Genomic DNA, 12999 nt, shown 5'->3' on the forward strand with positions numbered 1-12999 from the left:
AGTCACAACATGGATCATGTTAACTGTGCATTTCTATCAGTGGCAGCAGTATTTACCTAATAGAAACTGTTGCTGAATGAACCTTGCAGGTATGTTCCATACCTTTTGAGCGATTGCACTCGTGGGCAGTCATGTGCTGCAGTCAGAGCTCCAGGTTTCACAAGTCACGCAATTCTGTCTAAACCTTTAGTGCTTTACATGTATTATAACGGCACACAGTGTTACTGAAGTGCTGCTCGTCACCACGCAGAGACGTCCAACCTGTCTCCGGGCAACCCTCACTGGGTGGGTGCTTGGTGGCTCGGCGTGTTCATAGTGGGCGCGGCACTCATCGTTACGGCTCTGCCCATGATGGCGTTCCCGCGCAACCTGCCCCAGCGGCGGTCCTCGCAACGGGTGCCGCGACCTGTCCTGGACCGCAATGGCACCATCTGCCCCAAGCACCAGCTTCAGCAGAAGGTGCCGCTCATCAGCTCGCCGCCGGCATCGCCGTCCGGAGCCAAGAAGGCTCTCAAGGACAAGCCGACACTCAGAGGTGCCTACCGTCTCCCGTCGTTTCTTCCGTTCGGGGGGCTGCATGCTAGTCATCCATGCCAACGCTGTGCTCTGCAGTTGTTTAATCGGCTCATATTTCTGTCCATTCGGTGTGCTGTACTGCTAAAGAGGCATAGTATGCAAACTTATTATTGGTATAATACTAGTATATGTTCGTAGCTTGCCTGAAGTAAAGTGCAAATGTTTGTTTAGAAACGTGTGCTGAGAGATTCACATGTACAGTCACCATCATACCTAACCCAAATATGCCTTAAGCTCCTAATTGCTTCTCCTGTGGAGGGTGCTGGAGATTAAAGGCCAAACCATACATATGCTTGCCAGTCCACACAAGCTCATGTCTATGCGTCTCGTGCCTGCCGTGCCTGGCGAGGAATGGCCATTTGCACACAGAACACTTAAACCTAGAGAAGGGAAAGTGTACCTTTCACACTGCAACAGAAATAAAAGTAGCAGCGGCGTCGTGAAGAAAGTATGTGACCGAGAAATGGCGCTGTCAAAATCAAAACTAATATCATCATCCTTACGTTGTGAACAATATGGCCGCTGCGGTAGCGGCTAGTGGGGCTGGTTGCGCTGCTGGTTTGCTGGTTTTGGGCATTTTGTTATCGCTATTCATGTGTACGGTACTCTAACATGACTTCAGGTATCTTTATTATGTCGCCAGGTGACCAAGAAGCCTCAGCTGGCAAAAAAACCCCACGAACAAGTAAGCTTACATTGTTTATTGTCAATGGTGAATGAAGCAGTACATGCCCACAATTTTCGTACAGGTCAGGTGGACGCTGTCAATCACTGAGCTTGCAACATACAGAAGCACACATAACAATCTATCAGTGGAATTGAAAGCTAAAATCGAGCTAATATTTCTCATCGTGTTCAGCGCGCCGTTTAAAGCGAGGAGAGCAAAGCTTCGGACAGCAATATTTATGCTGGGCTACCCTCGTACTGTAGTTGCATGCCATGCTGCTTGCCGTGTTTCGCACTATACATATATAATATCTACATTCAGCGATTTCAGCTAGAGTAAAGAAGGAAACATCAAAGGGGCTCGACAAAGATGTAGTGTTGGCAAGATAAGCTTGAGCTACAATGTCCCATTCATTTCATAACACATTGGCAAGAGGGCATGTAGTGCCAGAAAAAAAAAATGAACAAAAAGAATGTTATGGTAAATTTTCCAACACATATTGCCCGCTCTTGATATTTATGCCGCACACGCACATATATTTAGTGTTCACAGTAAAGGTTTTGGCACAAGCGGAGTACTCAAAGAAAAGCAAGGAAGGTAATGGAGACAACGATACTTACAGGGACTTCTGCAAAGATTTTGTGAATGTGACAAGGACACTAAATAAGCATATAAGCAAGCCCAGTGAATGCTCGCAGATGCTTGGAAAACGCAATTTATGGTATCATGTAAAAAAATGAAAAAAAAAATCTGTTTATGTATTCAGACAAGCCAAAGAAGTTGCAAGGAGATGAACACTTCAATTGAGTAACAGAGGTGAACAAGAGAAGCCTCAGCCTGGAGCTGATGTTTCAACGAGCAAACATATTTCTGAGCGCTGCGACAAAGACAAGTTCTCGTGCTGAGACTTCCCTCGCTCTTCCACTGTTGATTGGCTGAATGTGAAGCGGAACTTGCTATTCACGGAGCATATTTCGAAACCTTTTGGAAAAACATTGTGCACAATTTTGTCATCAGCTGTATGAGGAGAACAAAAAATCGTTTTTAGTAATTTGTTATGTTTGGGAAATGTAGAGTAGGCCAGTTTTGCGAGCTTACCTTTCAGTTTTCTAGACATGTTATTTTACTGTTTTACAGGGCTAGCCTAGTTATTTAATTCGTGCTAACTGTTCAAGAACCATGTAAAAGTGACTACCAGAGATTCTGTCACCATGTGGTGGCATTTCCTCAAAATTGCATTGAGTGCTTTTCATCATTTTAATATTCGCATTTTCATTAAAAAAATTATTGTGAGGAAGCATGTGATACTTAGTGGTATTGCCTGCCAAGCCGATTTGCAAAGAGCGTATGACAGTTTGTGCATTAGCACGTAGGCAGCTTGCTGCCTTGTTGCTGCCCTGGTCGTCACAGTTATAATGACTAGAAAAGAAAAGTTGGGACTCAACATGTTACTTCTCTGTTTGTCATAAAACAGCTTTAAAAGCAAGTAAGCTTTTATGTCAAATGTTAGCGTTCCTGCTTGGTATAATACAAAACTGCAGACTGCTGCCTTCCTGTATAGTGCTCATACCCCTCCACCTGGTAAACTTGCAAACAGTTCATGGTAAAGCACGGAGATCAAGAGAATCTGCTGTCGTTATGGTGACTGTTGAGCTTCCCACAGCTTGGCATGGGCAGATTGCAGACCAATAATTTCTGTTTTGTCCGTTTTCCTGGAAAGAGAAACATGGAAGTCATGACAAACGTGCAAGCAAAAAATAGTGAAAAAAATAAAGGTTAGTACAAATAAATGAACAAATCACGATTCTAGGCGAAGTGTTCAGATATATATATATACCTTGTGAAGATTCTGGCCCTTGAGGTTACTTCTAGTTGTGACAAATTCACTGTTGACCTGTGCATCCAGAGACAATGGAGTCCAAAGGGGGGAACAAAGATGAGTAGTGTCTTAGAGGCTGGCTGCGAAAGAACAAGTAACAGCATAGATTACTACGGTGGAAGTGTAGGTGAACTTGTGATTCATGTCCGACTAGAGAGAGAGAAAGCAATATAGGAAGGCAGGGATGTTAACCAGTCAACAGTCTGGTTGGCTACCCTACGCTGGGGGAAGGGAGAAGGGGAAGCGAGAGAAGGGAGAGAGAAGGTGTAGACATGTCCAACCAAGTGCACACAACACTGCATGACAAAAAAGCACATACGCAACACTGTTTTGCCTGTGCATTTTTTCCAGTGGTGTCCTTGTGTGGGCTGTGCTTAGTCATGCATTGATTAGGTGACAATTGTATCTGTCAGATATTAGTAATAAAAGTAACAAACACAGTTATCTTATTATGTGTCAAATGCAATTAATCTAATTGTGTCATCAGAAGTGCTTTGGCCCCTAATGTGCAGTGAATTTATCGTGGTGGATCATTTATGTAGAAACAGCCAAAACTATTACTCTACTCCATGTTAGATATCTTAGCAATATGGCAAAATAGCAAGAGCCTCGTTTGAACTGCCTTTGAAGAGCAATAAACATGAAAGCAATAAAGAGCTTTAGGAAATGTTTTTGGAATCCACAACCTGCACATTTAAATAGCTGCAAGTCTTGTATCCTTAAAGGGGCCCTGAACCACCCCTCGGGTTTGGTGAAATAACATAGTCCGCGGGTGGCGTACGCTGCTGTGAACATCTTGGCCAAGTTTTGCTGTCGTACCATGGTGCATGGAGCTCGCAAGTGGATTGCGCAGTCACCTTTCTCTCGAATGCTCTCTTTTCAACAGAGGGCCCTGTCCTCATTCTCTTCTGGATGCTTTATTTCTTCATTGGACGCTTTATTTAATCATTCCCTTAGACGGCTGCTATCGGCAGATGGCTAACATAAAGCTACGGTCGGCTACATGGCATAGATACCGTAGCCACTGCGGGGTTACCGCCACGAGTTCACTGGCTAAGCACACTGCGGCTTGCTGAGGACAACCGCATTTGGCTTACGTTTAGCAAGTCGTAGGCGCCAAAATCGGAAGTCGTAGCTTCTACGTTAACATCCAAAATTGTAATTTGAACTGCATGCCACGGTGACATTTAGAAGGCGGAGCATTGTGGGCACGCCCCACTGTCCCGTAGCGTTTGCAGTGCAAGGCATTGAAGTACGAACGGGAGCACAGTGGAGGCTGTGTTTGATTGCCCATAACTCCACTTCTGCTGTACGCATTGAAGTACTTTTTGTGGCAAAGCATTTCTGAAATAGCCTATTTTCACTTCAAATGCCTTTCTCCACTTCGATAAGAAGTGGTTCAGGGCCTCTTTGAGAAACGACTGCAGGAATATGCTTTATCCACCTCGCACGCAAGGAAATTCAAAGCTGAAAATGCGAAGGAGTGCATTATTACTAACCTGTGCAAGCGCCCGTGGGCTGCAAGGTTAATCCGCTTTTGTGGGTAGTCTCCTAACAGACTGTGCTCAGTTCCAGTGATGAAGTCGCACCAGCTAGCACCTTTTTGCAAGCAACACATCATTGCCTAGCCAGACGTGGCAGATCACTAACTATGGAAGCTTGCAGCTGTTATGCGAGCGAAATACTGCAGCTGATAAAATTCACTGTCTTTAAACACGCTCGCTTGGTAGTGGCTATCGAGAATCGGGCGCATAAACTGGCTGAGATAATGCTGTTATCAAGTGAAAACTGCTTTAAAATGAACCTGCATGATGCTGCTCAAAGAAAATGACCACCCCGTTCCCAAATATTATTGCCGTACACGTTGAATCGATAAAGGTCCCGGACTGCAATCGATACCAATGGGTTGCTGCTTATCACATGTCAGTAGGGTCTCGCTGCCTTGATTCAAGTAATAAAGCACAAACGTTAATAACAAAACTTCAATAAAAACGATGGCCTACTCGTTTTTGTAAAAAATGACATGTTGTCTGTTTGGCGCATACTACAGCTGTACTTGTAGATCAAATATTTAGCAGTGTTGAGCACCCCTAGCAGAAGAAACACGAATCAAAGTATGCGACCAAAATTACAGTGGCTCCACTTGCACGCTTTATGCTGAAACCTCTGTGGACGATCGCAGGAACTTCAGAGCGTTTTGGACCTGGTTTGCATCAACAACAGTTACGCGACAGCGCGCTCATGCTCATAGATGGCTTGGCACATACGACTTCGTACTTTATTATTATTCACAGTGGTTCAAAATGCTTCGTTATCTATAAACGCAATTGTTATATTTTTGGAGCTGTTAGATGAGCACAAAAAGGAAAGAAAAAGCACATTCTCACATGATATCAATTTGCCTCACTGAGAGTTGATTGCACCATGCTGTAGCTGCGTTGCTGCAGGTATGCCGACGCAAGGCAGTTTGAGTGCGCAATAACAGAGGGGAGCTGATCACCGGGGTCGCGGCACGCTTCGGCGCATACGAGTTGTGCTGCACTGTTCGCGCATTTGTGGACATGCGGACGCGAGCTTGTGCACGTCAGCATACGTACATGTGTTCTGGCCTTTATGGTTGGGGTGCTTTGAATGCTCTTGTTCAGTGCATCTCCCATCCATAGCATTTAATATTTGCTCCTTAAGTGTGTGCTTGTTAGCGTTAAGTCACCGTGGATGTGTCTTTGTTGTTCAAGTTGAGTCTTCTGACGGTGGCTAGCATCACTTTCAAAAGTTTCAAGGTGCAGAATTTGAGAAAAATCGAAACTTTGTCTCAGTGAAATCATCTGCTTTTGAATCGAAACGTGCAGTAAATATTTGTCACTATAAGCCTTACATCTATCACGTAAATTTCAAGCTGGGACACCAAATTTCTGAGGAAATTTAACGTTGAAAATTCCCTACTGCAAAAAATTTTGTAGCTGGCTCTACTTGTGGTATTTTGAGTGAATGATATCGCTGGCAAATAAGTTGTTTGTGTTGGTGGTGTAATGTAGTTACTTTGACTGAAACTAGCAGCCTGATGTGAAAAACATATTTAGGCATCTCATATTCTCATCTATTCAATTTCTGAGTAAGTGCCAATTTACAGCTAACTATACCAGACACCCATTTAAGCATGCAGTGCCCAAACACAGTTCCACACCAAGGAAAACTGGAACAACTTGTTCAGCTTTATGTCTTTCCATGGAGTGTACATTTCTTCAAGAATAAAGAAACGATGAAAGGTTATTTGAGTTTAAACTGGATTATTAATTTAGTAACTAAATAATTAGTCATTGGTTTGCTGAACTATCCAAAGCTGAAAACATGCTCCAGTGTGTAAAGAATGCTACTATAGGCTATGCATTAAGTTTCCAATACTTAAATCAGAATATTGTGGTATCAAACTCATGATAACATACATTGCAATTCCTATTTTCCTGATGCTGGTGCTCTCAGTATCCTATAAATTGCCACTGTAACCTTTACTTTTTTCAGCAGAATACTCAGGCGCATGCTGCTGTGAACTTTCAATGTGCAAATGCGCTCCCTTACATGAAGTGAGTCGCAGTTTTCTGAAAGGCAAAACATTGACAGTGATAGCAAAGTACTGGACAACTGCACGAAGCTAAGTTCGTAGTTTCCTTTGTCCGTATAAGTTGCAGTAAACATTCCCTCATTCATTAATTTAACAAGCATGGCGTCGCGCACGTGCGGGCAAACATGAACATATCTTGCTCGATCATCGTGAACGCTCGCTGTCACAATGCTGGTGCGATGAAGAGCATTAGCAGCGGTGAGCGAATTCGCCTTCGTGCTGCCTGCCGCTTACACACGAATTAGGCTCGTGAGAAACACAGCACACACCGTAGATTGCCTTCAAGATAGGGCATGCGTGGCCGCCCTCAATGGTGCGAAGTGCAGGCATGATGGGAGTAGAAGAGGAGATGCTTGCTTACCTGTCCGCTCCCTCCTCCTCCTATCCTGGGGCTCCTTCTAGTGCTCATATACCGTCGGTCGTCTCCCTACCTCATTTCCCCTAAGTGCTCAACTCCTTGAGGATGTGCGCTTAGGTGCGCATCCTTAGGTGCCTCCCTCCCGTGTACCCTTGATGATATGCCTCTTACGAAGCCATCATCATTCTTGGCTCACTCTTGCATGCTTCTCCTTGCACTTACAGCATACCCAGTGTAGCTGCAATCTTATTGCATCTCATCTTTATAGGAAACCTCATGTCGGCATCGACGATCATGGCGAAAATTTGCCTGGAGTCTCCATGTAATTGCTGTCACAATAAAAGTAATGGTGTACAAGTGTAGACATTGTGCATGTCGAACAAATAGTTCTAGACACAGTGTGACAATTGTCGGTTCCTTCCTTTTTTTTTTCTAGTTTGTGCGATCGTGGTACTGAACAGTGGAAATACACCATTTCAAGAGAATCGGGAACAGCGCAGGAATGGGACGGAGGAATACCTAGGATGAAGGAAATGCTGATCTTTAAAAGGAACACATGGATGATGCATGCTTTTAAATGCCAGCCTCTTCGCACATTCTAGCAGTACCACACTTCACACTTTCTTCTACCTCTCCCTGTGCCGTTTCCTTCTGTTCCAAATTAGCATTCCAAATTAGCCCAAATGAGCGCTCCTCTGCATTGCATTTCACCATTTCAGGCATACGTTCTTATCAAATATAGTACGGTTTCCATATCGTGCGCTTTATTAAGAAACGTAAAAGTGGTGCTCTACAGTGTGCATCAGTGTTGGGTGACATGTTCAATGCTGCGTGTGCGTGCCTTGCTTATGCTGCTTCTGCTTTACGCTGCATGCTTGCTTTTCTACACCTTGCTTTGCCTGGCTGCTACTTATAGCTTTCTATAGGTGCTCTTTCTCTTTCAGATTTCCCCACCGCCATTCGGCGCCTTCTGAAGAACGAGATCCTGCTGTACCGAACGGCCAGCAGCGTCCTTCACATCTTGCCAATCGCCGGTCTCTACACCTTCCTCCCAAAGTATTTGGAGAGCCAGTTCCGGCTTACCGAGACCAAGGCCAACATGATCACAGGTGAGCCATGGGAGCCATCTCTTCTAATGACTGCTGAGGTTAGCAGCAGCATTTTGACCTGCTTCTTGCCATAGCGTTAAGTGTAATTGCAGCATCACTTCCCACTTAAAGGACAACTGCAACTAAGTCTCTCTTGAGCTTAGTTAAACATGGGTGCTAAATGTTACAAAAAGCAATTGTTGCAACGCTGGAAGGTTGCCCCAGAGTGGATGACAGGCAGTCTTAGTGGAGTGCTTCATGACTACACGATCAGACAGACTCTACGTCAATCCCCGACTTGCATGTAGCCCACTGGAGGCTGTCCCAATGGTATTTTGTGCCTTTATATGCAGAATCAATGTAGAATTGCGCTATGTGTGTGAAGCAGTGAGCAGGCACATCAGTTCAGATCTGGCCGTGCTTGCTTTGCAGGCACGATGCATTGCAGGCAAGCTCGCAGGTTTGGACCCTTTTCAGAAAGTCAAATTTAGTGTCTTTCCAGCATACAGTTGCTCAGTGTTAATGTCATTAGCAGGTAGTTGGAAGACAACACATTTGTCTACAAGTGTACTCAACTCTGTTATACTGTTATGTAGCCTTGAAAACACAGCTCTGTGGCAAAAAAATAAGAAAACTTGAGTATATTGATGTTACTACTGTAACACAGATATGGTTGTACTGAAATGATCTTTTAACTCACTGCAAATAGGTATCTTGTCTGAACCATGTCTGTAAGACTGTTGCCAATATGCATCACTGTATATCAACTGTAGCTGCTTCTGTTGGCTTGCAATGAAATGGTTATTTAAATGAATTTATGCTTAACCATTTATATTTTCGAACGGCCTTTTAAGAGGCATTTTGCATGAGAGCGCTCACTTTGTGTGGAAATTATGATGTAGCAGCCCTCACTGTAACTCCCCACATTCTTAACACTTGCATTTGCTCTCAATTTTTACTGTACCATAGTGGCTCAGAGAGACCCACTCAACAATATTGATAAGTTTTGTTTGGCTGTAAAGGCTATTATAACAGTTGCCAAATGCCAAACTTTCAAACGTCATGTTTGGCATCTTTACTCTCCGACCTAGAGTGTGAAGAAAGGTACACACCCAGTTTTGTGCCTCCATGTTAAAACACAATGGAATAGTTGCTGGTCATGAGGCGTTCTCAGCCTCACTCGGGGAAGTGCCACAAACAGGCATTCAGCAAAGACTTCCCCAGGAAGGCCAAAGCTGCAACGGTTGTAGAGTTAGCCCAGCCCTCAACATCCAAGGTGCAACGAGTTTGTGGTAACACATTTCACCGAACCAAAAGTTTCTGAACAGTGAAACGGTATTTTAGTATTTCTTTGTGCAGTTGTAGCATTTTTTGGCATCTCGTGTAGTATCTTAAGTGGTCGGGGGTTGGTAGGTATGAACACATGAACAACGCTAAATTACAAGCACACTTTCCATTGTCGTTAATATGCAACTGCTTCATCGATACAATTACAGAAAGATGGGCATGTTTGCTTGCCAACTGTGGGCTAGCCAAGCCAAGCCACTGGACAAAATGGGCGCGCACATCCAGAATTTGCAATTTCAAGCTGCTTTGGCTGTGTGTTTGACATTTTTTCCCCCAGAATAGATACCTTGAGCTTCGAGCAAATACGTACTTGCTTCGCTGTGACCATCATCGTATGAGATATGTAATTTTCTGTTTTGTTATAGCAGCAGAGTTGTCATTGAAGTATAGCATGGGCAACTAAATTTTATATTTACTTTGCTATATCCAATAATTCATGATATCTGTGTTGGTTGTTTTGCCCTTTGATGTAGTAATGAAGGCGGCACTTGTAAGAGTGTATAGCTGTTGTACATTGTGTCAATACTGAGAATAGTGCTGTTCTTCTCTTCTTGTCACCGCAGGGTTTGCTGGCATTCTTGTCATGGGTGTGGGCATTTTCGCCAGCGGGACGTTCATGCGCAAGTACAAGCCAAATGCCCGCTTTGTTGCCAAATGGATTGCATTCACTGCCCTGGCGTACTCCATCGGCATGGTCATCCTCATGTGGGTGGGCTGCCCTCTTGGAGAGTACGTCGGCCTCAATTCAGAACAGTAAGTACACAACATGGAGACAGACTCTGATTATAAAAGACCATTTTCAACCTAAACAAGCAAGACAGAGGTTCACAGGAACAGACAGACTTCAAGTGATCAAGATTGGCCAAACAAAAGAAGCAAATTTCAGGCTATAGCAGTCGCTCTCTCATGGAAGCTTAATGCGAAAGTGCCACCATAATTTAGATTTAGCTGGGCATCAAAGAAACCCAAGTGGTCAAAGTTAACCCAGGGCCTGTGCACTATTGTGTCTGCCATAACCCCTGTGATGATTTTGTACATTAAACCCCACAAACCAAATCAAATCAAATGCACATCAAACAAATCCGCTACATGTTTCTTCTTTCCTTTTCCTTTGTCTTTTGCAGCAGGGACTTAGACTATCTACCTCCAGCGTGCAACAGCACCTCGTGCGAGTGCAAGTCTGGGCTCTTTTCTCCAGTGTGCCATGATAGTGTGACCTACTTGTCTCCTTGCCTGGCTGGCTGCTCACAAGTCTCCGGCAGCGATCAGCAGGTGCGTTGCCCTGGGTCACTTTTTGCCATTGCCATCTACACATTAGCGTGCCATATCGCATTGGATTTGTAATGACTGGGCATTACTATACTCCCTCAGTAACTCTGTGCAATGCAGTGAAAACATTGGGGTGCGTCAGCCAATCAGAAAAGATAATCAGGAGGGGTGCTTCTCTGTTATCCACCTTTGATCACACCATGCAATCTACTGATTGAGTGCAACGTACTGACTGAAACGTTGCCCCCACCGTTCGCTTTTCATCGCGTGGTCATTTTCAGCCCATTGATGCCGCTCGCCAAACACACGTCTGCATGACTTTTTGAAAAAAAATGTATGGGCACCAGCACGCAATGCTGCCAGAGCTCTAATGCCACAGTTAGTCCAAATACTTGTCATTGCTTTTATTACTTTGCCCTTCGAGCAGAACTGTAATCTTTATTAATTTCAAAATGCTGTACATACTTATGAACATGTATTTTTTAATGTGCAAGAAAGCGGCTACTGCTCTTTACAGGCTTCACTTTCGTGTAATGACCAGTCCCTTTCACAGAGGGATCAGCCAATTTTTTTTAGCCCACCAAAGTTTTCATTTCGTTCTATTTTTTCTCTTTTCTTTTTTTCTGTTACAGCCAAATTTTAGCGACTGCCATTGTACAGGAACCAACGAAACCATTATCAATGGGTTCTGCTCCCTCGAGTGCAACAGCCTCACCTGGTACATTGTCATCTTCTCCATTTTCGTACTCATACACTCGACATCTGAAGTTGGGTCCATGCTGCTGACTCTCAGGTGAGAAAAGTGGCGCGCTATGTTGTGCAAGCTCTGAACACAGTTCTGCATGCAGAGGCAGATCAACGGGAGTGCGAACAACTTGCCCTTCTCGAAATTATTTTGGTGTGTCCGACATACGTGCCGGTGGGCTCTGATTGGGTTTTTACAGCGTTCTCTTCTGCCGTGCACCTCCTCACTTCTTTGCACCTTTGGAACATGCTCTCTCTCTTTGTCTTTCTCTACAAGCTGTTAGTGCCAAAACTTGCGCAATGCCTTAAGGACAGAGTAGCAAAAGAAAAAGAAGTAGAGAAACAAGTGGTGCACTAGAACGGACAGTGTACGATGGCCATTTGGGCCATGCCAACATCGCGAAACCTGACATCTAACATGTAAAACATGTCATCAAAGTGCATAAGCTTGGGATCTTGCGGCTGGAGAAAGATGTGACTGGCCCATTGTTGCGCCAATAGCTTTGCACTATTGTCGGTGCTGCAAGACGGCACAGGTGCTGAGGACTGCAGTGATTGCTAGGAATAACTGATAAGCTTCAATGCCACCTAATAATGTGTTGGTTGGGTAGGCACATTTAATTGGTAAGACACAAGTTGGACTACCCTAAAGGGCATGTTGGGAATCTTGTCTGTCCCTACCATCCCTATCCCCTACTCCCTACTATCCCTAACCCTACTCTGCCATTGTGTGTTTGTTGCCAAAGTCACATTTTACATTTAGCTCGGAACATGGTGAACAGTCCTCACTGGACAGTGCTCCGACAAGTGACTGAGGATATGATTGCTTTACGCGCTGCAGAAAGCTTACAGTAATGTTAGGAAAAAATGAATGCCTGCCCTTCAGCAACTTGAAATCCCCTCCATATTTGACATTTATGGCAATGGAAAAACAAACATAATGATGATTGGACCATTTACTTCAAACTTCATGACTGAGCATTGGACTAAGCAGGACCAAAAATGAAGGAGTCTTATTACGGACGAAAGGGTGGGGTACTGTTTGATGGTGGAGGATGCCATCGTGCGAATACAGTGGTCTCTGGGAAATCAGTGGGATACAATATATTAATCTCGGAAATCATGCTGACGACAAAGCTCAGTGTGATAATGGGTGGAACAATGTGGGCCTCACTCTGTCGGCACAGTGACAAAACTTTGAAGAGCATGGCCGAAACATTTTATGTAAAGGGTGCTAAAGGCAGCGAACGCAGCATTCAGAAACTTTTCGTGTGGAAAGATTTGTTAGGTGATGCCTTGTAATACCAGACGCATTCTGCATATCTTTTCCAAGGGCATGTTGCAATGCCTTCTTATTCAACTGCATCTGCAAGTCCACCTTGTTTGTACAGTTTTCTTAGTTATAACTAATTTTGCAATTTCTATGATAGCCCTGAGACGGCATCATGTGTT

At 44.2% G+C, this 12999-nt stretch overlaps 1 protein-coding gene across 5 annotated transcripts in view; it reads left to right on the plus strand.

Annotated features, from left to right (window-relative positions):
* The window catches only part of LOC135920537 (solute carrier organic anion transporter family member 74D-like), a 225658-nt gene that overhangs the window by 204978 nt on the left and 7681 nt on the right, over positions 1-12999 (plus strand). For 2 of the 5 annotated variants that reach the window (XM_065454841.2, XM_065454842.2), the window contains exons 8-13: positions 251-535; positions 1220-1261; positions 8026-8208; positions 10098-10287; positions 10659-10806; positions 11436-11596. In XM_065454841.2, the coding sequence (XP_065310913.1) occupies positions 251-535; positions 1220-1261; positions 8026-8208; positions 10098-10287; positions 10659-10806; positions 11436-11596 (1009 nt within the window). The remainder of the gene's footprint in view (positions 1-250; positions 536-1219; positions 1262-8025; positions 8209-10097; positions 10288-10658; positions 10807-11435; positions 11597-12999) is intronic. The other 3 variants (XM_065454843.2, XM_065454844.2, XM_065454845.2) reach the window with 3 other exon arrangements.

This window comes from Dermacentor albipictus, chromosome 5, assembly GCF_038994185.2.
Source record: "Dermacentor albipictus isolate Rhodes 1998 colony chromosome 5, USDA_Dalb.pri_finalv2, whole genome shotgun sequence".
NCBI lineage: Eukaryota > Metazoa > Arthropoda > Arachnida > Ixodida > Ixodidae > Dermacentor > Dermacentor albipictus.